At 50.0% G+C, this 26252-nt stretch overlaps 6 protein-coding genes across 6 annotated transcripts; 4 read left to right on the forward strand and 2 right to left on the reverse strand.

Moving 5' to 3' along the window:
- Positions 1–106: 106 nt before the first annotated feature.
- BO88DRAFT_448097 (uncharacterized protein) lies at positions 107–900 on the reverse strand (the record flags this gene model as incomplete). Its single annotated transcript, XM_025710418.1, has 3 exons — positions 107–241; positions 303–352; positions 432–900. 3 exons carry the CDS (start codon positions 898–900, stop codon positions 107–109), a joined length of 654 nt encoding a protein of 217 aa, XP_025568059.1.
- A 667-nt stretch (positions 901–1567) lies between these two features.
- Positions 1568–3283, forward strand: BO88DRAFT_459530 (MFS transporter). The gene is made up of 4 exons (XM_025711095.1): positions 1568–1895; positions 1952–1993; positions 2068–2515; positions 2631–3283. Exons 1-4 carry the CDS (start codon positions 1601–1603, stop codon positions 3262–3264), a joined length of 1419 nt encoding a protein of 472 aa, XP_025568060.1. The 5' UTR covers positions 1568–1600; the 3' UTR covers positions 3265–3283.
- A 4915-nt stretch (positions 3284–8198) lies between these two features.
- BO88DRAFT_399952 (sugar porter family MFS transporter) lies at positions 8199–10513 on the forward strand. Its single transcript, XM_025705442.1, has 4 exons — positions 8199–8714; positions 8788–8976; positions 9052–9988; positions 10054–10513. Exons 1-4 carry the CDS (start codon positions 8495–8497, stop codon positions 10328–10330), a joined length of 1623 nt encoding a protein of 540 aa, XP_025568061.1. The 5' UTR covers positions 8199–8494; the 3' UTR covers positions 10331–10513.
- Positions 10514–11532: 1019 nt separating this feature from the next.
- On the forward strand, positions 11533–12141 carry BO88DRAFT_399954 (uncharacterized protein). Its single transcript, XM_025705443.1, has 2 exons — positions 11533–11928; positions 11980–12141. The coding sequence occupies exons 1-2, from the start codon at positions 11830–11832 to the stop codon at positions 12043–12045; spliced, it is 165 nt and encodes a 54-aa protein (XP_025568062.1). The 5' UTR covers positions 11533–11829; the 3' UTR covers positions 12046–12141.
- A 460-nt stretch (positions 12142–12601) lies between these two features.
- BO88DRAFT_6625 (putative MFS transporter) lies at positions 12602–14869 on the forward strand. The gene is made up of 6 exons (XM_025713041.1): positions 12602–12606; positions 12759–12944; positions 13018–13186; positions 13235–13546; positions 13599–14190; positions 14254–14869. Exons 3-6 carry the CDS (start codon positions 13038–13040, stop codon positions 14833–14835), a joined length of 1635 nt encoding a protein of 544 aa, XP_025568063.1. The 5' UTR covers positions 12602–12606; positions 12759–12944; positions 13018–13037; the 3' UTR covers positions 14836–14869.
- A 337-nt stretch (positions 14870–15206) lies between these two features.
- Positions 15207–26228, reverse strand: BO88DRAFT_439777 (glutamine synthetase). Its single transcript, XM_025709730.1, has 7 exons — positions 24269–26228; positions 23581–24213; positions 16910–16948; positions 16726–16818; positions 16004–16508; positions 15524–15945; positions 15207–15466 (listed from the first exon to the last, which is right to left on the reverse strand). Exons 1-7 carry the CDS (start codon positions 25925–25927, stop codon positions 15449–15451), a joined length of 3369 nt encoding a protein of 1122 aa, XP_025568064.1. The 5' UTR covers positions 25928–26228; the 3' UTR covers positions 15207–15448.
- Between the last annotated feature and the right edge of the window lie 24 nt (positions 26229–26252).

Raw genomic sequence — 26252 nt, forward strand, 5'->3', positions numbered from 1 at the left:
AGCTACTACTATTAGTATAAAATCAGTATATGCCATTTGAGCGGCAGCACCTACTTCCCAAGTTTTGTAGGGCCATCAATTGACTATTGTTGCTTTTACTTCAAGATTAGAAGAAAATCTCCCAGGCCATGTGCGATTTCGCTCGGAGTATGTCCACCTCTGCTGCACCTTCGCTCAAGGAAGTGATCTCTTCCACGTATTGTTTTACCTCTGCTCTATCATTCGCTTTGAGACGAAGAACCTGTTGAGTTTCACCAGTTAGCCCTTTTCTTGTTACAGCACCGCAGTCCCGATCAATTTACCTTGCCTTGCTGTGGATAAACCACATCAAACACCTCTTCGGCTATCCCACCTATTCCGAAAAGCCGTGAGCCATTGGTGGACCAGAAAAGAAAAGACATAATAGTTCTCGCAAAGATCTAATTACATACCTTTCCAAAGCCTGACACAGTGCAATGCATCCCTCTCCCCAAACAACGCATCGTATGACGATGCATCCCTGGCGATAATAACAGCATACCATGTCACACACGGGTCGGTGGTAAAAGGCTGCAGACGTTGCACTGGCTTACAGTGCAGATACATTCCTCCTTGGTGAAAGAGCTTAGACACCGAAGTGAAATTTCCAATGGGGATGACCTTGGCGTCTGAAAACCCATGCTTAATCCACGGCACCTCCTGCTTAATGGACTCAGCCCGTTCTGGGCTCTCAATGCCTCTCCAATGCACGACCGCTCCATTGACCTTGTTTTCTTCGTCGGTTATGGAGGGGAAGAATCGAGTAGTCTCCCCGCTATAGGTTGAAGCCCAGGCGAACTCGGACTCTTTGCGAAGTAAGGAGAGTGGGGCGTCGTCAAGGGTCTTCCCATCTTTAAAGATGTCATAGAATAGGTAATCCATTTTGGCAGGGTGTACAATGTTGGAGTGACGAAGGACTGGGGTTCTAAACGGGAATACAGGACACGAGAGTTAGAGATACCTTAATCACCGGCTATTCATTATGTTACTTCGCCGTTTGTCAGATGGAAGTTATATCGATATACACCTGTACATCCCCCGCCGCCCTCTCAACGGAATGCGATCAGAACTGGGAAGCCGGTGGGGGATCGGCAATTAGTTTTATGCTAAGCTGGCGGGGATAGATGTGTCCCGAAAGCCTAGTGGTAGAATCCAAGAATCTTTCTAACATCTGAAGTTATAGATCCCGACGGGGCCGAAGGGGCCGATGGGGAAGCGACGATCATGCAGCAAGCCATTAGAGCAGACCGTAGGTGTCAATGCGCAAATGACAGAACTCGCTGATCTTGATGCACAAGAACTTACTAGAGCAAGTAGACTTCTTGAGGGATTTTGCATAGCTCACTCTGGGAGTCCGGAATGTGGAGACGAAATGGAACTGCATACATACATATATTTCGAGTTGCCAATGCGATTTTGCCTCGATCCAGATACATACCCTACATCAAGATGCACAATGACCCTGGTTTTTCTAATGACCCAAAGGTACTCTTTACGTCTATATACAGATCCTCTTACATCAAACAATCCGAGTACTAAGATGCACTAGTGTTGGAGCACCCGACTCCGCTGCGCCATCCTGATGAACATTTGTTTCTATGTCTTCATCGGAAACCTATACGCAGCAGGCCTCTCCACAGGCTTTGCTGCATTGGCTCAGGACTTCCACGTCGAATTTGACACGCTTACTGGCCTTGTCGCCTGGCCTGTATTCGCACTCGGAATTTCCAACCTCTTTTGGATGCCGACAGCAATGTGCATCGGTAAGCGGCCAGTGATCTTGATCTCCATGTTAGTCTTCCTAGCCGGATGCACATGGAGTATCAAAGCGAATAGCTTCAAAGATCTACTAGCTTCCAGAATCGTGGCTTCATTTGGTGCGTAGTACCTACAATCACTACTATCCTGTGAGCTCCCTTCATTGGTAATCTAGGGGCTGGGTCTGTCGAGGCTCTTGGACCGTCTATTATCGCTGGTAAGTAAGTACATTTCGACTAGTCTTTTGTCTGTATACCTTTCATTTATATAACCCGTTGTATGGTACTATAGATCTCTTCTCGGAGCGGTATTTCGCAACCGCCATGGCTCTCTTCGCCTTATCGCTTTGCGCTGGATCTCAAGTCGGCCCTATGATCGCCGGGTTTGTTATCGGTGACAAAGGCTGGAGATGGTTTTTCGTCGTTTGCGCGATCCTCGGTGCAGTCAATTTCTTGACTTCAGTCCTCTTCTTGCCTGAAACAACCTTCCGGCGTTGCTTTGCCGAAGATGGGAATGGCAATGCCGCTGAAGTCGAAAAGAAGGTGGAACAAACTGTCGAACAGAGAGAGAACGAACCTTCTCCAAGGAATTACTGGAAGGATCTAATCTCATTTAGAGATCGCGGTCTCGAGCCTGAAGGACTGAAATGCTGGCCTGGGCAGTTTTCCCTCCCATTTCGGTTCCTTTGTGTGCCGATTGCTTTATTTGCGACGATCGCCTATGGCATCTTTCTTTCGGGGTAATTTATACTCTTTCTCTGTTCGCAAATCATTCAGTCTTCCTACTCGTACATCTCCTGTCCAAAGGCTACTATCTATATATATTACAAGCTAACCAACAAGCACCACCCCCAGAATCGTCCTCATCTCCGCCATCAGCCCCCAGTTCCTCTCAGCACCACCATACCACCTCTCCTCCTCAGCAATCGGCGTCTACACACTCTCCTCCTTCCTCGGCATCGTTATAGGCTATCCCATCGCCGGTCCCCTAACCGACCTCCTCGCCAGATGGGCCGCCACGCACAGAAGACACACTACCACTACCACCACCACTATCAACAACACCCACCACCCAAAAGACCGCATGCCCGCACTCATCGTCCCCTTCCTGATCGCACCTCCAGGCTTGATCCTCTTCGCGTACGCAATCGCAAGAGAGAAATCATTATACGTCTCTGCCACCGCATACGCCATGCAAGCAGCAGCTCTTGTCTTCGTTCCATCAGTCACCATGTCTTATATCATGGATGTGTATCCGCAGTCCGGAAGCGAGGCCATGGTGCTCATCAATGCGGGTAAGAATATCGTTGCGTTTGGAGTGACGGTCTCGGGTGCTGGTTGGGTGGGGCGTGATGGCATTGTCAAGGCTTTTTGGGAGTTGGCTGCTGTGCAGTGGGTGGTTTTGGCGTTGGTGGTGCCGTTGTACTTGTTTGATGATAGTGTGAGGAGGTTTGCGGGGCGGTTTGTTAAGGGTTGGTGTACTTTTTGATGCTCTTGTTTTCTTTTCTTTCCTTTTTTAATTTTTACTCTTATTGAATGAGCGTTGAATTTGCTTTTGCGCTGTATGGCATTTACTCATGTTCTGTCTATATTGACTATTGTATGGTGTCTGGCAAAGCCAGTATCGTGAGTTGTTTACTCCCGCTCCATGAACCAGTCACGGCATATGTTGGATTGGATTTAGCGCAAGAGACACAGCTCAGCTGCGGGGCTAGTTCAAGGTTCAGGAGGTGGGTTTACTTGTTTACTCCCCTGTGATTGACCAAATCCTAAGTATCTGCAAGACATACTCGCAACGTGGTCTGGTCTGGCCCCCATACGCCCCGCATGACTGTTGATCTTGGTTGGAGTCAGTATGCATCTCGTCTAGTAGGTTCGGAGTCTAGGAATTTAGTATCACTTCAAGCTTTCAGGGAGAATATCATGTCGGGAGAAGTGCGGCTGAGCCCGCTCATGTGCCAGCCATGGTGGTGGGGTCTTGGTCGATTAGTATATAAATCGTAGTTCTGGGAAGCTGAGAGCAGGATCTCCCAGTGGCTGCCAGGGAAATTATTTCTCCGGTGAACTGTCTAGCTTGTGTTGTCTGGATCGTGAAATCGGAACTATTGTTGCTGTCAATAGGCTCGAATGAGACGTGCGTTGGAGAAATACAGGAAATCGTGTATGGTCACCGGGGAATATATCCGCGAAGCCAATTGCCTGATATTTGCTCAGAAGTTCTTACATATACTCTCATTGTTGGTGAATCTTATGGTAAGCGCAATCGGTATGTCGAAAAAGCGATCCCATGATCGTTCCTGATATTGACGGCCGCGCTTGCTTGGTCTGTTGCCCGAGTATCCGAGACAGAGGACGATGAGAAAGGAAGTTCGAATGAAATGAAATGACATCATCGCGCATTCAAGCCTAGCTTTGGCCGCCACGGCTTAGCTTGAATGTACCTATAGTACGTTAGTGCCTGGGTGGTTGATTCGGTGGCTCATCCTTGGCTAGTGGGCGCCGATGATCTGCCACGGTACTGCCCAAGGTAGAAAGGTGTATTGCATGAGCAGGTTGCGCTAGGAATATTGGTATGAGTAGCTGGTGCGCTAACATATATTGGCGAAATCACAAGCCGTACGCATATGCTTGGTTGTATTGAGTTGGGTGGCCTGTGTACGAACCTTGGGCTGTGCACAATACCCCGGATTCAAGGTCACTAGTATGCGGCATCGCCTGAAATCCATGAGGGATGTCTTCGGGACGCAAGCACATCCTCGGTTGCTCCGGGTGCTTACATCCAACTTGGAATCCATTTAGTCATGAATCTCCAGTTTGACTCACAGGTTCCCTTTGTGAGGGGGACAAAAATCCCGCGCTGTCGAGCCAAGACCACCAGCCTGATCCAAGCGCCGAAGCACACGCCAAAGAACTCAATCCGTTCTAGTAGCCCCACCAATTGTCTCTACTTTGTGATCGTTGGGGAAATATCCGACACGCAAACAAAACCAACTATCTCAGAATGGTAGGAAATCAAATATTAGTCCTGGAACGCCCGAATGTTTTCCGAGCCACTTAGATTCATCACTCCGCATTCCAATCAGAGCGAATAACAGTAATATGTTCGACGACCAGTAGCTCATAGCAGAGTTCCCTCCTTGGTACCATTATGTCTGCGTAGTGGATGTTCTTGAAACAAAAGCTATAGCGGATGTAGTGGTACAATTTTTCCGTGCATATCTACCCAGTAGTTTATCCTGGTTCCAGCTGACCGGGATCGATTAGTCAGTCTCCTTTGGTGTAACATGACTGCCCTATTTTCGGGAATCAGGTTTCGCATTCCAGAAATCGTGATGGGTATGTCAGGTAAGCTGACCATGTCTGTCAGATGAGCGCCAAAGATAGCTTAGATTCTAGTAATCTGCCATGTGAATTGACGCGGATGTCAGAACACCACGAGGTGATCTACTATCGACCAAGAAAGGAAAGAACCAAGGCGCTGCCATGCCGGTCCACGAATAAGGCAAGGTAAGCGACGGGTGAACACTGGGAAGATGCAGAGATTGGTACTCCGTAAACGAGATGCATTGGGCGACTCACGATGCACATGAGGTAGGGGAATTCCTGCCTATGGGATTGTGCACCCCTCTCCAGCCCGATGAAAAACGCGGGATGTCCAGAATTGGTAAGCCGCAGAAGAACCTGGAGACACGCTCGGCCACAACCGAAGAGCCTGACTGCGGGGGGAGGCCGAGCGCAGTTTCACGGATGATGGAGAGTCCTACAACTGCTGGATGAAATGGCCTGGTCTCTTGGCAACTAACTGGAGCCGGCTTAGTGGTTAGACGCTAAGCCGCCCGAGGGACGTCAGCAAGGAGTATGGGTTGCCACCCTTGGGCCAGTGAGGTGCCCGGCTTGCCTCGCGCGCTTTTTCCCTCAGTCGGCCGGCGAGCTGAATGGTTATCCATTAGTACTTTGGGGTACCCCGTACCCGTCTACCCTGTCTACTAGTCCCCAGGGCTGCGTACTATGAGACGGGCGCAGGGCACCCTCCCTGAAGGCAGCCTAATCGTCCCCACCAGACTGCTCCTCAGGATAAGCATCTGACATCCCACATCTTCACCCATCGAGCGGGTATAGACTTCCAGGAAATTTGGGGTCGATTGTTCGAACAATTGCAAGGGAAGGCAGCTGTAGCATACATAGTGCATTAATGCATCAAGCCGTGGCCGTCGTCTGGGCCGATGTTTTCGGTGACCTTCGGCCAGGTCTGGGCCAGCGCATATCTGCCGTGATTAAGGTTACCAACACCGGCGGGAGTTCGGTCTGTGTCAGACATTTGTGGTCGGTGTTGAGGTCGGTGTAACTGCACTTTCCCGGCGGCCTTCCTTATTGTCAAACCGACATGATGACTGCATGTTTGCAATTATCTGGTTGGTTCATCCGCAAGCTTGTAGCAAATAATAACTTCATCAGACGACTCAGAGTGACCTAGGGAGGTTCCTGGAGGCATCAGGAAGCGGCTTGTTGAGCGAAGTGGAGCTTAATTGAACCGAACACCGACCATGATTGGAGAAGACGAACTCTTAGCGAGTGTAACCGCATGCACCAGGCCGATATTCATTAATGCTCTCCCACGGAATCCCCGACTGCGCGGAGGGGAAAGGGAAGGTTTGGTCGGCATCAGACCAGCCTGACCCACTGGGGACTAGGCGCCCCATCCAACGAGAATATTACGGGACAACACGAGACGGTCGCCCGCAGAAGTCTCGGTCGAGGAGAAGATGCCTTACTGTAGAGAGCAAATACCTATATTGGCCAAGAAAAGAATACAAGAGAGCTAATGGAACTCTGCATACCATCAGTTGATAATAATGTGCTTGACCTGAGTACAATGTCGCTAGCCCAGCTGTGCCACACCACAATACTTGAAGCACTCAAGCAAGGAGGACGCGATAGCAAACGCCCACGAGGCGGATAGAGCCGGGGAATGTCCTTACTGGAAGCGGTAAAGCGGTCGGTCCCTTTGTGCGGAGTCTCCAAAAACCCCGGATTCTGAATAATCAGCCCGGATCTCTCTATCTTCCCTCCATCGACGGAAAGGGTCCACGGGGACCGGACGACACACGACAGCCATGACACGGTAGCATACTTCGCAATTAGCTATTCCGTCAAATGAGCAAAGAAATATGACGATTAGATTCAGTGCCCTCTGCCTACGATCCTTTCCATTTTCCTTGATTTTGCCCACGCGAGAAGCCACGCGAACTGGCCGATGACGATGACTGCAACGCCCAGATCGCAGTTAGCCGCCCCGGAGGCTCATATTCCTGCCTGCCGTCCGCAATCCACCCGCATACAGAACGGACAATGTAATGTTAATCTACGCTTCAAAGAAAAGCAAATTACACGAAAATCACTGTAGGATTAATCTCAAGCTCCCAACAGTGGACAATAACCAGAAATATGACTTGCCAAGTACAAAACAGTATATCAATCTCGGTTGACTCACATCCGAGCTGGTCCAACCGCGGGTTGAAACACTCCACGATGAAGCGACCGCCGTGCTCGGTTTCTCCAGAAACGGCTAGTCCCCTGCGCATCCCGACTCCCATGACGGCATCGAAGGAAGCCTCCGACCGTTGGGTGGAAAGTTGCTTACTCCCACCACCACTAGGCCTAAGTAGCATACTGATACCTACCCATGTACTACTAGTTTTAAATCTAGTACTCGTCTGAGCAGACGCGGCCCCCAATTCAGCCCCCCGCTGATCGCGACGCCCGCTCATCGTGGAGGTGGAGTAAGAAGGAGTCGGGCAACCCACCCACCACTCGTCATTTCATCTGAACTGGTCTCCAAAATGGTGTGAGATGGTGTGTGCCTGGGGGAGGCCAGGTGGGGAACGGTCATTCCTCCGTTGGTCGTAAGAGCCAATGGAACTTCCTGAGCAATGGGTCCGGGGAGGGACCTCTTTTAGCAAGTGCTCTCGGACGCAGAAAACTGTACTGTGTCTGTAGAGAAATAATATCAGTCTCTGGATCCGGAGAGTGGCAGCTGTGGGGATAACTTCCCCTCCAGGCTTCTGTGGCTCAGGCCAATCAGCTGCAGGATTCGAGAAGCAGCTTCCTGATCGATTGCAGTCCCTCCAGGTCATCCTGAGCCAATCCCATCTTTTCGTTTGTCTCATCCAGTGGATTTCTCTACTTTCCAAAAAGTCAAATCGCATGGTACTTGTGTACTCTGGGTGGTTGTACTAGTGACGGAGTACCAACGTCCCTCCTACTACTAACCACTAGTAGTAGTTATCCCTCACTGAACCTAGCTAGTAATTTGCACGGATGCTCTCGACTGGCCTGACTTCTCCCGAATGGTAATATTATTACTTACATTTCAAGCTCTCCACCACCCAATCGGTCATTAGAAGAAACCTACCGTTGCGACAAGTCGAGTCTCTTGAGGCTCCAGCTCTATTTAAAACCCCCCGTCCGCTTCCCCTCGTGCAACCTGCTGGTTGATCTCTTTTCTTTTCTCAATCTCTTCCCTTCCATTTCACTTTCCTTCCGCCAGCGCATACATACTCCTTCCAGCCAATGACTCTGCCTCCCTGACTACTGATCACTCGTGTTGTGCGGTGTTGGCTTCTTTCAATTACTTTCAACTACGCAGTTCCTGTCTCAACCGAATACAGTAACTTGGGCTTAATTCTTCCATAGAGAGTGCGAAAGTCCGTCTTTCCAAGATGGCGCGGTCATACTTGGGCCTCACAGGAGGCAAGCTGCAAATCGCTATCAGTGTCATCGCTGGTATGGATTTCTTGCTGTTCGGTTACGATCAAGGTGTCACTGGCGGTCTCTTGACCCTCGACTCGTTCATAAAGTATTTCCCAACTATCGCGACCAACGGTGAATACTATGAGAGCTTGACTCGCGCGCAACAAAGTACCCAGTCGACTCGCCAAGGTAAGTGCACCATCTTCGGTGATATGCTCCAATCATTAGTTTAGCCCGCGGGCTGATCTTTGTTTTTGTCAAGGTGTCGTCGTCGCTGCGTACAACTTAGGTTGCTTTGCTGGATCAATTCCCACAATTTGGATTGGTAATATGCTCGGTCGACGCAAGACGATCTTCGTTGGTTCGTTTATTATGTGTATCGGAGCTTTGCTGCAGTGTACCTCCTACCAACTCGGGCAATTCATCGTTGGACGCTTGGTTACTGGTTTCGGTAGGTGCAACGAGTCCAAGAATATCCAACTTGTGAGTTCTGCAACGCAGCGATACTAATACCGTTGGTCGATAGGAAACGGCATGAACACCTCTACCGTGCCCACCTGGCAGTCAGAGTGCTGTAAATCCAACCATCGCGGAATGCTAGTCATGATCGAAGGTGCCATGATTACCTGCGGTATCACCATCAGTTACTGGATTGATTTCGGTCTGCTATTCGCCGATCCGAATGAGGTGGCATGGCGATTCCCGCTGGCCTTCCAGATTTTCTTCGCCCTCATTATCCTGGTTTTCGTTTTGCCCCTTCCCGAGTCGCCCCGTTGGCTGATCCTTAAGGGCCGCGAGGATGAAGCAAGGACTGTCCTGCGGTCACTTTTGGGGGACGCTGACGAGACTTTCATTGAGACGGAATTCACAGCCATCAAGGCCACAGTCTTGGAGATGGCCAAGGGTTCGTTCCGTGACATGTTCACTATGACCGAGGACCGCCACTTCCACCGTGTGGTCTTAGCCTACGTCAACCAAATGTTCCAACAGATTTCGGGTATTAACCTGATTACATACTACATCCCCGTTGTGCTGGAGAACCAGTTGGGTATGACACTCGAAAACTCCCGCTTGATCTCAGCCTGCAACGGAACGGAATACTTCCTCGCTTCATGGATTGCCGTGTTCACCATTGAGCAATTTGGACGCCGGACACTGATGCTTTTTGGCGCCGCGGGAATGTCGATATCTATGGTCATCCTTGCCGTCACTGCTAGCATCGGTAGCAACGGAGCCAATATCGCTTGCATCGTCTTCTTATTCGTATTCAACACGTTCTTCGCCATTGGCTGGCTGGGTATGACCTGGCTGTATCCGGCTGAAGTCGTGCCGCTGCGGATTCGTGCTCCGGCCAACGCGCTGGCGACGTCATCGAATTGGATCTTCAACTTCCTGGTGGTCATGATCACGCCTGTGGCTTTTGACAACATTGGTTACCAGACCTATATCATCTTTGCGGTTATGTAAGTTCCTCTTTATCTCCTTTACTCCCCTTTTGCTGTCATCATCAGTTCTAACCTTTGAACAGCAACGCCTTTATCTTCCCAGTGGTGCTCTTCTTCTACCCGGAGACGGCCCGTCGATCCCTGGAGGAAATGGACCGCATTTTCCGCAAAACAACCAGTGTCTTCAACGTTGTCAAGGTTGCCAACGAGGAGCCTCACATGTACGGCAAGCATGGTGAGCTCCTGCGTACTCTCGATGACGTGGAAGACGATGCTGTCCGTCGCGCGAGTGTGCTGAGCCACCGGGCAAAGGATATGGAGAAGGACAGTGACGAAAACACCAGCAGCGTGAAGGCATAAGCATACTCGACTGTGCTTTCTTCTTGGTCCGAACTTTCAAGGACTATAATGATTTAGTGATTCAAGCATGGGCCGTGCGGCCCTAATTGCTGAGCTTTGTTTATACCCCGACTGTTTCCGTGTATTTAGACCGAGAAACATGCTAGTTTTGTCTTCATGCTTAACTTAGACTAAGTCTTGCTCGATGAGTATTGCCCAGTCCGGTCAGTAAGATGTTACATCCAATATAGCTCATGAGGAGTAGCCCCTTGCGTGAGGTATGCATCGATACTGCACGGTCATGCAGCTAAGATAAATGGATGTCATTGTGGACACTCCCAAGAAAGGAGCTTATCTTTGGCATCATAATGGAGCGGTCCAGGCTGCCGTAATGAACTGGTCTAGAACGTATGTTGCTCTACTAGAACTGAGCCCATCTACAGGAGGGCTTGCAATTACTTGCGCAGCCTGAGGCAACAGCAAGTATCGCAAAAGAATAAAACCAAATCAGGTGACAAACTTAAGAAGTGATGGATACCTGCTCCGGCAGCTTCCTCAAGAGCATAGTCAGCCTTCATACCAACACATTACCCGGTTTGATAGACTCTAATCCAGCCTTCGCCCACTATTCTGATTCCAATCTGGTTTCGCGGTAGTGGACAAGGAGTGTTCTGATACTTGGTGAGTGATTTGTATTTCACCATGGTTCGCTATTTGGACATCTATTATTGTACGCATCTTGCAGTTCTCTTGTTCGTGGACTATCGATAGCTCTCAATCTGAAGGAGCCTATACTGATTGACTCTGTCTAGTGCTCAATATACTACATATTGATGATAGTGTCTAGGTCATCACTCGTCCGCTATGAACTTGTACGATGAAGCTTTTAATGATTCCATAAATAGTAGGGACGCGGAAGAGAATGGGCCCTCGTTCGATAGCAAGGTGACACAAGTCGCTTCGATAACCGAGTATTTTCTTTCATCGGATGACATACATAAGCATAGCATGTTGTACAGACAGTCGTGCAAACCTTGTTTGCTAGGCTGTTTATATGTGCTTGCTAGCTCCTGGTTTGGAGAATAAGGGGAAACTGCAGTGATACCGGGTGGCGCATCTTTCTCTCTATCCAATTTTGCATGTTCGGAATGGCGGTGATACTTTCCCTACGATTAACAGCAACAGCAGAGCTGTTGACGAGCTAATGGTTAGCTGGCCTGACTCCAGGCGCAAACAAGGTGCAGGATCCGTCAGGTTCGCTGGCTGGGTTAGTGATGGTTCCCTGCATCCATGGGAAGGGGCAGTTGCGCCAGGAAGATAAGCTGTTCTTGTCTAAACGGAGAGGATACTGTGCCAAGTCCTTCTAACTCCCTTCGATTTATGCAGAGTTACAAAAGGATTCAGACCGGTCACTATTTTGAGGGGAGCCAAGCTTAAAGGACTGAATAGAAATTTAAGTGCGCGACTTCTAATGTCGTCGGATTACGGTTCCCCATTTCAGGCCCGTTCATCTGCTGCCCATGACTGGGTGGAGCCTATCGGTGCCAGTCTGTCTGCTCGGTCTCACCGTGGTCCAGACGTCAGAAATGGTGGAAGAGCGCTGTCTAGACTTCTATCAACTGAAAGAGATCAGGAAAGAAACGATGGATAAGCCCAGAAGATTGGCTCACCGGGCCATGGATTCAGTCACCGACCGGTGCAACAGAAAGCTGCAGATCGAACGGCAACCTCAATGACACTGCAGGATGCAGGCCTCTTAGCCGGACGAATGGAAAGCACCGACATCGGATTGAAGCTTTTTTAACTTTTAGTGTTGAGCGACACCGTTGAATTTACTCAGTTGGTGGTAGGTATAATTTGACTTCTCAATCTGGGGAAGAATAGTGACTCATTGCGGACTGAAGGAGATTGTTGATTAACTAAAACTTGTTGAGCACATCAACCGCGAAAGTGGATTCGTCCGACCGTCGGCTGGCAAATCCTCTTGGTGCTGCTCTGGATCCTCTGGATTCGTTCCATGGCAATTGTTTATCCGCCGAAACCGTCGCTGTTCTCGTGAGGATCGACTCTTCTCGGGCCATCGTTGGTCCGCTTCATGTCTCTCTCCGCTTTGGGTTTGCGGTTCTTTTTATCAATCGCTTGGCAATTGCCTCAGGACAAAGCCAGCCAAGTACAATTCCACTGTCCCTTGCATTTTCAGCTCTTCTTCCCCTCTTTTCACTGAGTGAGCTGCGATTGACCTGAAATCCTTTCATTTCTGCCTTTTCAGCATCTCCATCATGGCCGTCTTAGTTCAGGTAAGTTCTTTTAGTATCCAGACTTACTAGATAAAGTCGGTCCTCCGATCCGTGCACATGCTCAGAGCTCTCCCCGCTTTTTTTTCTTCCTCAACGCTTGACTCAATGCTTGCAGCATCCACCCAACTAACCAGGCATGCAATCTCTTCTAGGGCTGATCACTGCCATCTTGATCGTATATTTCCGATTTCTCCCACCGTGACACCACTGGCCACGAAGCTCCGTCTGTGCGGGGTGCCCAGCTGCATTGCTTGAGCAATCCTTATCAGCCACTTTATACCCTCCGTTTCCTTACCATTTTTCTCGCTTTTAGAAGAACGACCGTCTCGCTCACCCTTGTAAGTCCCAAGCCGTGGCGTCGACGGTGTCTCCCCGGATCTCGCACTAACATTTCTTTTTATTTCGCAAGAGTTCCTAGCAGACACTCCATCATGTCCCTGATGGAAGCGCCATCCCAGGCCCACGAGCCGGGAAAGGACCTGAGCGCAGAGGATATCCAAGAGCGATCATTGAGCAGTCATGATGGCGACGCGGAACCGAACAACGAGCCCGATGTTGAGGAAATCGAGCGCATCTACAGGTCCGTCTCATCTCCTTCCTAGGTGCGATCACACCTAACCTTGAATAGAAAATTGGACCTCCGTATCATCCCCGCATTCTGGGTCCTCTACTTCCTTTGCGCAGCAGTGCGCTCCAATGTCAGTCTTGCGCAAACCATGAATACCGACGCCGGTCACGATCTCGGCTCCGTCCTCAACGCTACTCCACACCAAATCTCTACAGGTCTGGCGCTGTTCTACGTGTGCTACGTCGTATTCGACCTGCCGTCCAACCTCATAATGACCCGACTGAGTCCGCACGTGTGGATGAGTCGCATCGTCATCAGTGTCGGTGTCATTGGCAGTTGCATGGCCGCCATGAAAGCCGCATGGAGTCTATAGTTCGTTCCCAACCCACCTGTCTCCCCGCGCAACAGCAGCTAACAACCACAGCCTTCTCCGTCTCCTTCTAGGAATCGTCATCGCAGGCATGTGGCCCGGCATGACCTACTACCTGACACTCTTCTACCCGCCATCGCGCACCGGCAAGCGCATCGGCCAATACTACACCGCAGCGCAAGTCTCCGCCGCAGTCGTCGGTCTGGTATCAGCTGGATTCCAAGAAATGGACGGTGAGCGCGGCCTGGTCGGCTTCCAATGGATGTTCCTCGTCTACGGCGTAATCACTATCGCCGTCGGCATCATCCTCCTCTGGTGGCTACCGGACCGACCCCTCGCCCCAGGCGTCGAACCCCCACACCGCAAATACCTCTGGTGGTTCCCGCGCAGTCCCCCAGCCCTCACAGGCCGAGACGCCGAAATCCACTACCATGATCTCAAGCGCGTATACCACCGCGCGCAATGGACCTGGATGGACCTCGCCCGCGTATTCATGGACTGGCGTCTCTGGCCCCTCCTGATCATGTACTTCGGCGTCGTGGGTGTAGGCATCGGCGTCCAAAGCTACGCCACGGTAATCATCGAAGCAATCAACCCCTCCCTCAGCGGAATTGACCTGAGTCTTCTCTCCGCTCCGATCTGGATCGTACGTCCCTCCCTATCATCCCCCGCTCCCCCTCTTACCACTAACCCACCTGAAATTCCACAGATGGACCTCATAGCCATCGTCCTCGTAACCCCCTTCTCAGACCGCTTCCACCGCCACCGCGCCCTCTTCTTCTCCATCCCAGTCCTACTCCAAATTCTCGGCCTCCTCCTAACCACCTACGCCGGAACCGACACCAACTCCTGGCCCCGCTACGGAGGCCTCCTAATCGTCGGCTTCGGACTGGGCCCCACCGTCCCCATCACCATGACCTGGACCGCGGAGGTGTTCCAAGGCCGCCACGGCGAGGTAGGCGTGGCCACTGCGTCAGCGGTTGTTTCCGGATGGGGTAACCTGGGAAGTATATTGACGACATATGCGCTGTATTCCGGGTGGAAGAGCGATTACGAGGCGCCGGGAAGGGCCAAGTATCGGAAGAGTAATCTGGTCATGGTGGGGATTTTGTGTGCGAGTATTTTGGCGGCGGTGTTAATGCAGGTTCTTGTCAGGGTGATTGATGGGAAGAAGGGTGGGGAGCAGGAGCAGGATAAGATTGTGGATGGGGCGGCGAGGAGGGAGGCGAGGCAGAGGGGGTTGGATGGGTTGGGGAAGGGGATGTTTAAGTTTTGGAAGAAGGCGCGGTGAGGAGATGGGGAATGCATGGGGTTTGTGTGCATGGAGGGTGGGGTCGGGTTGGGGGATCCATCTCTCTTTGATGAGAGCGGTCTATATATCTATAGTATAAACGATTATGATCACTGTATGTATGTACTTAATGCCAGTCAAAAAGTTCTTCCTGTTTTAGATGCCAGCAGCGATACCGCGAGTCGTCTAGATGAGGGAGAAGTCTCATGTCCAGCCCGTCGGGCAATGATTGTATTGACACACTATGTTACTGTGATAAGTCGGCTATTAATCTATTCTCTGATCCTTCCGGTGCATGCCTGAAGCACGTTCCACCAGTTTATTTTCAAGTGACTGTCGGTTCCTCCGAAGTCCTCTATGCTTAACGTAACACATGACCCAAGTAATGAAAGAAAACGAAATGCAAAACCAGCAGAGGGTAAGGAACGCAAGGCGAGCTCTGGCGGAGAGTAAATGAAGAGTCCCGAACTACCAGCTGAAGAATGAAAAAGAAATTCTATGTCTGCTCCCGAGAGTGCCAGGCTGCGCTATTGTCCACCTCCCTGTCGACGCCGGAGGGTATACGAGCGCTAATATGAAGTGTATTCACATTTTTAAACGGTATGTAACGCATTTAGTTGCCACCCATGAGCTGAAAAACAGTCAGTCATCTGCGTAATCATATATCTCCAGATTCAGAAGAACTTACAGTCTCAACGATAATACCGGTGATCTGGTAGGGGCAGGCGTTACTGGCGGGACGACGGTCCTCGAAGTAACCCTTGCCATCCTTGGCGACCTGGCGGGGAATACGGATGGAGCCACCACGGTCGGCAACACCATAGCTGAACTTGTCGATGTTGCCGGTCTCGTGACGACCAGTGAGACGCTCCTCGTTACCCTCACCATAGACGGCAATGTGCTCAACATGGCGGGCCTCGAGCTTCTTCATGGCGGCCTCAATGACCTTCATACCACCCTCAGCACGCATCGAAGCGGAAGAGACGTTGGTGTGGAGACCGGCTCCGTTCCAGTCACCCTTGATGGGCTTGGGGTCGAAGGAGATCTTGACACCAAACTCTTCAGCGACGCGGTGGAGGAGGAAACGGGACATCCACAGGTGGTCACCCACTGTAGGTATAGTTAGTATCGATACGCTCAAGTTAGCGACGGGTATGGGTCAACTCACTCTCAATGCCGTCGCAAGGACCGACCTGGTACTCCCACTGGGAAGGCATGACCTCAGCGTTGATACCGGAGATCTTGATACCGGCGTACAAGCAAGCACGGTAGTGAGCCTCGACGATGTCACGGCAGTAGACCTTGCCGGTACCAACACCACAGTAGTAAGGACCCTGGGCACCGGGGAAACCACCACGGGGCCATCCGTAAGGCCAGCCATCAGTGCCGAGGAGGGTGTATTCTTGCTCCAGACCGAACCACCATTCTTCCTTGGCGTGGATCTCCATCAGACGGTTGGCCTCGTGGCGGTGGTTGTACTTGTTGGGGGTTCCATCGGAGTCCCAGGTCTCACAGAGGACGAGGATGTTGTCACCACGGCGGAAGGGATCGGGGAAGATAGCGACGGGGCGCAGGTAGACATCGGAGTTGTCACCGGGGGCCTGACCCGTTGATGAACCGTCGAAGTTCCATTCGGGGAGCTCATCGACCGATGTGACAGGCTTGGAGAGAGTCTAAAGCACGATGATGGGTTAGCCCGAGACGCGCTATGTCACGTGCGGCGGGTGGGTGCAGCCGGCGCGTGCAGGATCGAGTCACCGTGCGCAGGGCTTATCGGTGTTCGAGGGAGCCATGATAACGACGGGTCCCTCGTCTCAATCCAGGACAACGCCCGGCTCCACACGCGTGCAGTGAATAAAGGAAGTCGAGGGAATAAAGAAAAGTGCATACCTTGGTCTTGCTACGGCAGCCACCGACAGCGTCAATCCAGATGTACTCAGCCTGGACGGTACCTCGCTGGTCGAGGGACATGTACTTCATGAGCTGTTTCCAGCCAGTCAGTATGCATTTTCCTCAGAACCGCAAAGCGGCTGAAGAAAGATTATGCAAGGTATTAATGAGAAGATGAACGCACATTCTCCGTGTTGGAGATGACGGTTGCTTCACCGGAAGACTGTAGCGAGAAAGTGTGAGTCAGCGAGTAGTTCTCAATCAAAACTTGGCAGGCAAGCAAAGCAACGGAAGCAAAAGAAAGTAATTAGAAAATTTAGAAGTGTAAGGACATACCATTGTGAAGTGTGTGTGTGTGTGATGTAGAATTAAAATAAATTCTTTTTTGTGGTTATTGAGCTTGCTAACGCAAAGCTTGTTCAAAGACGATTGACTTTGATTTTGTGATCAAGTCCAATGACGATAAACGCGAGACAATCCAAAAGATTGGTCAAGGGCAGAGTTGATAGCGAGAGAGGGGAAGGACCCAGAGATATAAGAGAGAGAAGCTTGGAATAAAAGATGGCGGAGAGAGGAGTGAGGAGGAATGGAGATTGTAAGTCAGCGGTTCAGTGGGTGGGGAGGGATATCCTTTAAATTTAAGAGAATCAGGAAGGCGGGCTTTTGCTGGGGAGGGGGGCAAAAAAAGTCCCAGACAAAAATGGATCTGGAAATTCACAAAAATAACTCTGAAAATTACCGTCACAGCTTCGGGCTGCGTTTCGGTTGCTGGGCATCCGCTTTCGTATTACACTTTTCTTTCCCACCGCGTCCGTTTCGCCGGATACACCGATCGCATTCAATATGCGAGGAGTTGTGTTTCTGGCGATCCTTGAGGTCGCATTTGCTGCTTTTTTCGTATTTGCTTCATTGGACATCACTGCTTCATGTGGTGATTTAATTAAATTCTATGAATCAACTTTTGTTGCTTAACTGATGAGTGAAATGTAACTTTACCCATCATTCAAGTCAGATTCAACTGACACCAGATGAATGCGGCAAGGCTGCAGGTTAGACCAGGGTTTGTTACGCCACTATTTCCATCGCCCATCCATTGTAAGGACTAGACCCAACAGTGGCTTTTTCGATATCAAGTCTACGTACGCCGGTCTTTTTCCCAGCGTGGGCATGTCCGCGGCTTGCTGAAATTCACGCAAGACTTGCTAATGGAAAACTGATTCATCACTAACGGTGAAAATGGCAGGATATTGCATTAGCCATGAAAAAATGGGATTGTCCATGTCGGGTAATGGGAACACCTTATCCACCGATATGCCTATCCGGGTCCAGAAAGAAACAATATTACCCAAACGGGTAAAATTGATGCAACAGCTGGGAAAAGTTCCCCCGTCTTTCTTTTCTTCTTTTTGTCTGCCAGGACAACCTTCCGTGGAAGGCCACTACTGCAGTCGGATAATTTCCTAGAAAGCACAAAGTCGTAATCCAGACTATCTGAACCTTGATAGGCAGTACTCTCCTCCATTGGGATTCATCCATGACTGAGAGTATTAATCACAGCAATCTCATTCGAACCCGCAAAGCGGTTGCCCCCTTCCTTCCCCAGATAATCTTCCCACCCCACGCGACGGTGATCTGAAAACAGAAGTGACCACTCCTGTTTGAGTTCCCACCGTGCACTTACCAGCTACTATTAGGGCAGGATTAAAAATAAGGAATAAGAAAATAACAGCCACTTATCTCGTACTTTCTACTATCAACTCTATGCACACCGCATCTCGAACAATCATGTCTGCTGACCTTGTCCTCCCACCCTCCAACACAAAAAGTAATCATGATATTGTCTGATCCCTCACTTTTTCCCTCTCTGGCCTTTCGTTACCCAGAGATAGCGACAGCAATTAGTTGCTAAGAGGAATTATCAACCAGTGGTCGGTTCCGATGCATATCAGCTGCAGGACCCGAATAGCTCGAACGTTGCCTGCGCCTAATCGCATTGACATGGGATCCTATTGGTAGGTGTGACATGATGGCTGCAATGATAGGAAAGACATATCGAGGTACCGGTGTCTATCTTTCCCGGCTTATCTTTGTTGCAATTTGGGGGATATTGAAGCGGATGGCAGTAGTGCATTGCCTGACTACCACTACTACTTACTATCGTGAAGCTTGCGTTGAGTGTCTACTTGTTGTGACCAGATATCACGGATGAATTACCGGGGCGCCTGATAGGAAACAAATCACGAACTTCCGTGTAAGCGCCAATACACAATTCGTTCCATTCACAATACGCAAATCCTGTACCTGCCGTTATCTAAATTGGGAGGATTTCCCTTATCAGTGGCTGCCCCTCAAACCCCGCCATGAGTCGCGTGGGTGGATCATGGCGCGCCTGCCGACTGATTTTTTTTCACTTATCGGCCTTTTCATTTCCTTTTAATCGCGCATGGACAATACACTTTGGGTCGACGCTTTGCCCTTTCCGCACAGCACTCTCAAAAAAGGCATCACGATCGAACTATTGTCCCTTATCCAGGCTACCGGCCCGGTGGAATATCCCGTTCCCATTTCAGCCCCCCGTCAACTCATATCAGTTGTCCAAATGATGCTTGTACATTGCGTATACAAAGTCTGACAGCTTACCACCATGAAATACAGTTACACACAAGCGGGTAAACCCAAGAGAGGTCATGTCCCGGATGCCTTGCCTCGCAACGCAAGTCGACTGGCTGATTTGCCGGGAGTGGGGCGTGGCAAAACATTCCTTGAAGGGAGAATGGCAAGAGAGCCGCCCGCCAGCCCCGAGACCGGCCACTGTTTCCATGTTAACTGGAGTTATAATTAGGTTTTGTGACTAATATCATGTGAGTACGGTGTGTTACTCGTGGGCGCACCGCCTCTTCTGCCGAGCCTGGAGGGAAAAACGGTTCCAGAAGGGAAAAAGTCAAATGAACGGCGGATGAATGGATGGGGGGAAGGGAAGAAGGGAAGAAGGGTAAAAGAGGTTACTCCTGAGTTAGAGCATCCTTGTCAACCCCAGGATTTCCCATCCGCATGCTCTGCGGTGACCCATTCGTCTGTTAGTGTCCGATCGTGGGTTTGGTCATTCCCTTTCTCCGCGAGTCTTTGTCTGCCGGGGGTGGGTGGAAGGGGTGCTGCAGCAAATGACAGAGAGGCCAAGTCGGGAGTTTCAGGAATCCGCGAGGGAGAGAGTGGCTGCGTTTCCGATCAGCCCTGTGGACGTCATGGCTGGCCTCCACACGGTGATGCCAACATGAGGTATCAGATGTCATTGTTGGAGAACTGGGCAGGATAGCCTGGAATCCACTTGGGAGACATCAGGTTCAGTGTCTTAAACTGTGCGCCATAAAAGCGTCATCTTCCTTCAACACATTCTCCCGGTTACTGTGCGAATCTGGAAGCCGGGCTGTGTGCCGCGCCCCAGAATAGAACGGGAGCGAGAATAGCAGGAACTGAGCCATCAATGACTGTGGCGCTGCACAATGACTAGCCGAGATGGGTCTAGTGCCCTCCAGCCGACGACACAGTACACAATCCAAGTGACCACTACCATCACCACCCTTCTTGACTCGTATCTGATCGTGATCCGAGTTTCACATTCATCCTGATACAGTAGCCCGATCCCCCCTGAATGAAAATGATACACAAAGTAGAAAAAATGCAACCGCATATACACGGACGGTAATGCCGAGTACGAGTGGACCAACTTACTCACCACCGCCGGACTGACCAACAGCTGCAGCAAATGGTGAAAAACTAGCAGACCAAGGATGGGTTCGGGCGTCACAACAGTGGACTGGCGGACCACGATGCAAGCCTCTCAGCATATCAAGAGTCAATATATCCCTCACCGGCCAAGCAGAAAAAGAATTCAAAGCCCCCATTTCCGAATTAACCCCTCAATGAAACGGACGATAAAACTAATCAGAACATGGTTCTGTCTGTAGATCACGCCCTTTCAGTTCGCGATGCTTATCGTGGCCTTCTCATTGGTTGGTAGCCGGTGGTCATGACAAACGACGCTGACTGGTTTCGGGCCGACCAGAGCGATTAGGTGAGATGCGATTTACATTTGTGTAACTGGGAGATACAATGTTGTTTGCTTCTTTGCGCTTTACTTGAATGGTATTGATATTAACCCACTAGACTACTATAACGCTGAGCTCTCTTATCGTGATATTGTTCAGTAGTACGGAGTCCTATATACCTTCACCAAGCACCCACAACTTCACCATTATATAGACTCGTTACTACTAAACATATATCATTCCATCCTACCATTCCTTCCCCTACAGAAGCTTGATGTTAGTAGTAGTAATATCCATTATTCACAATCATGATCCTTCGGAAGATATCCCTGAGTCGCCATATGAAGTAAATGCACATGCACATGCAACACCCCCAGAGTTCCGAGAAATCCAACCACATTCAATCCGAAGCCGATCAATCGACACGTTCGAATGCCATCCCATCTCGCAGACATCACATTCCTCTAGAAAATCATGCTCATCATCACCACCACCCAATCCTCATAATCCAATCCTCATACGACAAATCACTCACTCATCAACTACCAGATTCGTATACTTACATACCTACACCACCTTAATGAACCAACCCCAAACCGGCACCAACAATACAATAGCCTAGCCCATCTGCACGACACATCCAATATCACATCAATAATGACAGGTCATATTGACATGCCTAGTAGTTCACAGCAACAAACCCAGGTACTCCATAGGGTCTGGAGACTTCCTCTGCATGAATAGAAACCTTAATGTCGTTGCAGATGATGAGGTACTATACTAGTGATGGTAGGTAGCTGTTTTGCACACAGCAAAACGATCTTCAGCAAGGTAGTATCAATGACTCAAGCCCGGGGATTCCGATTAGTTAGTCGGTCTTGTCCTCAAGGGACAGGGAAAGGGCCAGGGCCAGCATCAGCACCAGCCACAGCAGCGATCTCGGCCGCGGAGTAGTAGTAGTAGCTTTGTTGCATTGCAGGTATGTATGTATGTATGTATCATGCGGTGCCTGAATATGGGGTAGCTGAAGTATTATTTACTCAGCTAGCATTATTCCATACCGGAATCTACTTAGAGTATACTTACATGCTTAAGTGAAGTAACCGGGAGGGACTAAGCATATACCCGTGAAACGGAAACAGAAACAAAGAAGCTTACGTACATACATACATACATAACATACATACATGTAAAATTAATTCAATATCAACAGTAAAGTAAATAAAAAGAGAAACAAACAAGGGAAAGAAAAAATAGGAAAAGAATTGAATGAATGAAAGAAAATACCTCAACAAAGTGTAAAATTCAATCAAAAGCCTAGTCTAAACTAAGTACCTGACACTTACCCCCAAATTCCCCATAGTTAGGCATCCAGTTTTAGCCAGTCAGGGAGAGTAATTCGCGCAGTTGATCAAAGGGGGGGAGGGAGTGCCGCCAGGATAAAATTTTTATTTTAGTGCATAATACTAATGTCCGAGCTTCAACTTCTACCCTTTTTCTTGATTTCATCATTTTAGGGGAAAGAAGAAGAAGAAGAAGACGTAGACAGAAAGGAAGACACGGGATGCATACATACATAGTGACTTAGACAACATCTAAATTTTCAATCGTATTTTCTTTGCAATGTTTCAATTCAATTTCCGAGGTATGAAGAGAGGGATTTATTTCCGCATATTTACATACGTACAGTAAGTAGTAGGGGAATTCTCAAGCACATGTAGTAGCCAATGTAAGTAGTAGACAAAACCCTCCTTGCATGTTGTTGGGGTTGAGCTTTAAAATTTAATCCCTCATACTCTATTTTTGTTTTTCGCTTGGAAAGAGTCAAAATAATGTGGCGGTCGGTTGGTTCAATTGGCTTGTGACTCAGTTGATCGGTTTCAGAGGATCGATCTATACCGCCTCGACTTACTACTACTATTATTATTGTAGTTGGGCATTTGCCGATTCTAATTACCAGTAGCTACTAATAGGTATAACCCTACTATAGGTAATTGTGGATTCTTATATTATAGACTTGCGAGTTACAACAAGTCCATTGGTTAAACTAGTTAACTACTTCGTATGGAAATGCTAGGACAGTTGTCATCAAGGCTGGTCTAGATTCCCGAGGCTCCTCTTTTTTGTGTTTGCCCCTGCAGATGGGCCGGATGGACAGACACCCACGTAAGTTAACCCTCGCTCTGGAACTTTGACAGTCAGGTGCTTTTTTCTTTTTGCTTTCCGGTCTGGCATACTGTACATTTTCATCCTCCTTCTGTCTTACTACTAATTTTCGGTGAGCTGGTTGGTAATGTTGTAATTGTTTGTTCGATTTGACCGTCATTCCACTGTTAGTTCATGTCAAGTTGCCTCGGATCTAGCTCCACACCTACAGGGTCACCATGGTCAAACACATGGCCCCTTCCCAGTAGTTGTACAGGACTGCATCGCATTAAGCTTAGATTCTCTTTCACATGCTCCAGTCCATATCAGGTGGTTTAAAATCGGGTGTTACAGAGTTGGTTTTGTTTGGGATCAACTGGTGTATGACAGCCTCTCGCACCCATCCCACGCAGATACTGCACAGACCGTAATCCAGGAAAAAATGGGCCGAGTCTGCTTCCAGAACATCGGTCGAATCTTCGGCAAGTCCCCACGTCTGAATTAGTGCGACTCCTGGTCGAGGATATCCCAGCTTGCGTCACCGCTTAGACCGATGGATGAGATCGATCGCTCTCCACTTCCGACGCAGTGGACGATGCGTATCCCTCCCCCCTCACTATCTTGGACTCCGCGGCATGTTTCAGCGGCCCTTCCGCTGCCGCGCCCATCGTGTAATCCATTCCACCAAGATCCCAATGTCCTGTGATATTTCCAGCACATTTGCGATTTTGCTTTGCAGCTCGAGAGTCTTTCTCTCTGGGGTATCCTCCATGCTGTCTGCGGTGGTAGCGTTATTGTCATCTAACAGACCCGTCATGTCCACAACGGAGATCCGGCCGTTCAGTCCAACTTCCAGACTAATGGACACCTTCGTTAATGCCGCCTCCACGTTGGCAGGTTCCGACGCTTCGTCTGGTTGATCCACCGCAAAAAGTAGCATGATCACCGGTGCTTGTCCTAGTTGCGTCCGCAACGTTACGTCTACCTTGACATCATCAACAGTAGAATTGAGACCAGAGTTCCCGTTTCCAATCCCAACAGGGCCTTTACCCTTAGCACTAGGCGAAGATGCTAGTTTCTCAAAGCCTCCCAGCAATGCATCAAGCCTCTTCTCGTTCGGGTCGGCATTGCTCAAGACTATGACATCCTTCTTCGAGTTTCCATCGGTAAACCTGGGTGGACTGAATGAGATATTCGAAGAATCAGCTGGCGTGGCGGGTTTATCCTCATCGGGCTTGTACGAGGAGCTGAAAACGCTGCGGATAAGATTGGCCAAAAAGGCGTACTGGCGAAGGATCTAGAAAAAATCTGTCAGTAGTCTCGACACACACATCTGAGTCACCGAATCATACCGGGATAATGTCTGCAAGTTGCCGGGGGTGTGCAAATGGGATATCCCTCAATGTTCGGCCAGCAACAGACTCAAACGGCTGAAAAGTGTAGCTGTGATGCTTCGTACACGGCTTGCCCGTGCTGTCAACCGATTGAACCGACATCCTGCGTCTCCTCCGCTCAAGCTGAGAGGCCTCCTCGGGCCCCAAACCCATAGCTCCTGCCGCCGATAAAGGCGACCAGCCCGGGGCCAGGAGTCCATCGTAGGTGACCATCTTGAACTCTTGCGGCAATTGCATTCCAAGATGCCGGTAGATATCAGATGCTGCCAGAATAGGTAGATCCAAGGCCGGCTCCAACTTCGCCACGAATCGACGATTAGGAGCAGAAGAACCCAGCATGTTCGAGTCGAGTGCCATGGCGTCCGGGTGACCTTGGTTGTTGGTCAACGTCGCCGGCGGATCAACCCAATTGACAACTGCAGCTTCAGACCCATGCGCCTCACTCGACGACGGCCCATTGTCATTGTTATTGACGCCCGTCAACACCTCGGACCCAACCCAGTCCTTCGACACACGGAGAGATGGGTAACCCTCTTCGCACTCCACCACGATACTCCATTTCCCCTCCAAACTGCCCGGCTCATCATCCGACGGCTGTCCATTCGTCGCATCAACCACCATCGCATCAGACGACGTCTTCTGCTTCTCCTTCGCATCCAGAACCCGTGCTTGCTGCACCCAGTAATCCAAACCGAGTCCAATGCGACTCCCCTTGTGCATACACGGCTGGCCAACCCAGCCACTGCATAGATGGTCGTACACCCCTGCAAACTTGCGATGTTTCCACTCCGCCTCCCACACGCGCTTCAAGCTCTCGTAAAGACCCTCAATGGCCTCGAAACAATTAACCTCCTGACTAAGCCGATCATGTTTGGCAAGCCACTGTAGATTCTCATGGAACCCACGCAACGACTTCCAAGCACCCCGGTCTCCTTCCTCCGGCGACTGTATCAGATCGCGCTTGAGCACCGCCGTAGCCTCGTCACGCTGTTCCCCATCTTGCGCATCAGGCGTCGCATACTTTAAACTAACATCCTTCACCACATTATACCCCCGGTGGAAGTCAATCTCCAGATCGACAAAGTTCCCCGCAATGCTGAGACTGTCTTCCTGCCAGATCGACTCGAACCCTTCGAGATCACTGAGTCGCTCAATACCCTCCCTGCACACACCCCGCCCCGAGACTCGGGCTCGTAGGAGCTGGACCACGTCATCTATATGTCTTCTGCGCTCCTCCTCGCTGTCGCGAGCACCCCCGAGCTTCAGTCCCGGCATGCCCAATGCCTGGATATCGTTCTCGTTCATGCCTGCGCCGACAAGACCATCGTGTCCGGCGGGGGACGGACTGATTCCGCTATATCCACCAAGCGCGAGGAGAGCCGACGGGGAACTGAAGGTAACGGGGTCCTCCGCTCCGGTAGTCGCGGCGAGAGGGGTAGCATATTGGTGCATTGAAACGGGGGGTTGGTTGTGTCCATGACCGGAAGCTGAGGGCGTTCTCGTTGACGGCGATTTGTGGGAAATCGGACGGGCCATATGAGCACCAGACGGACGAGGCGACGAGGTAAGATGTGTCGGAGTCGCTCCGGGGTTTGGCTTCGATGAGGGAGTCGCCATGATGGTGTGTTTATTGAAGTGAGATCTATCCACCTCGAACAGGAAATTTACAAAGTGTATGAAGTAGCAAACAAAGGCTGGGTATCATGCAGAAGAATAGAGAGATAATGGAGAAGAAATCAAGCAGCCGATGAAATCATGGATGCTCCATATGTCGGGCGACAGCAAAAACACACGACTTGACGGGACAAATTGAAAGAGAGAAAATGACTGCGCAAGCGCCACTGTCTATTCAAGAAAGTATAGTAGATGAACCTCCATAACACACGCAATCAAGAACCACAACCCAGGGAGCTAAATCGCAATGGAGGGCTGCAAGCCGAAC

This window comes from Aspergillus vadensis, assembly GCF_003184925.1.
Source record: "Aspergillus vadensis CBS 113365 unplaced genomic scaffold BO88scaffold_1, whole genome shotgun sequence".
NCBI classification, from domain to species: domain Eukaryota; kingdom Fungi; phylum Ascomycota; class Eurotiomycetes; order Eurotiales; family Aspergillaceae; genus Aspergillus; species Aspergillus vadensis.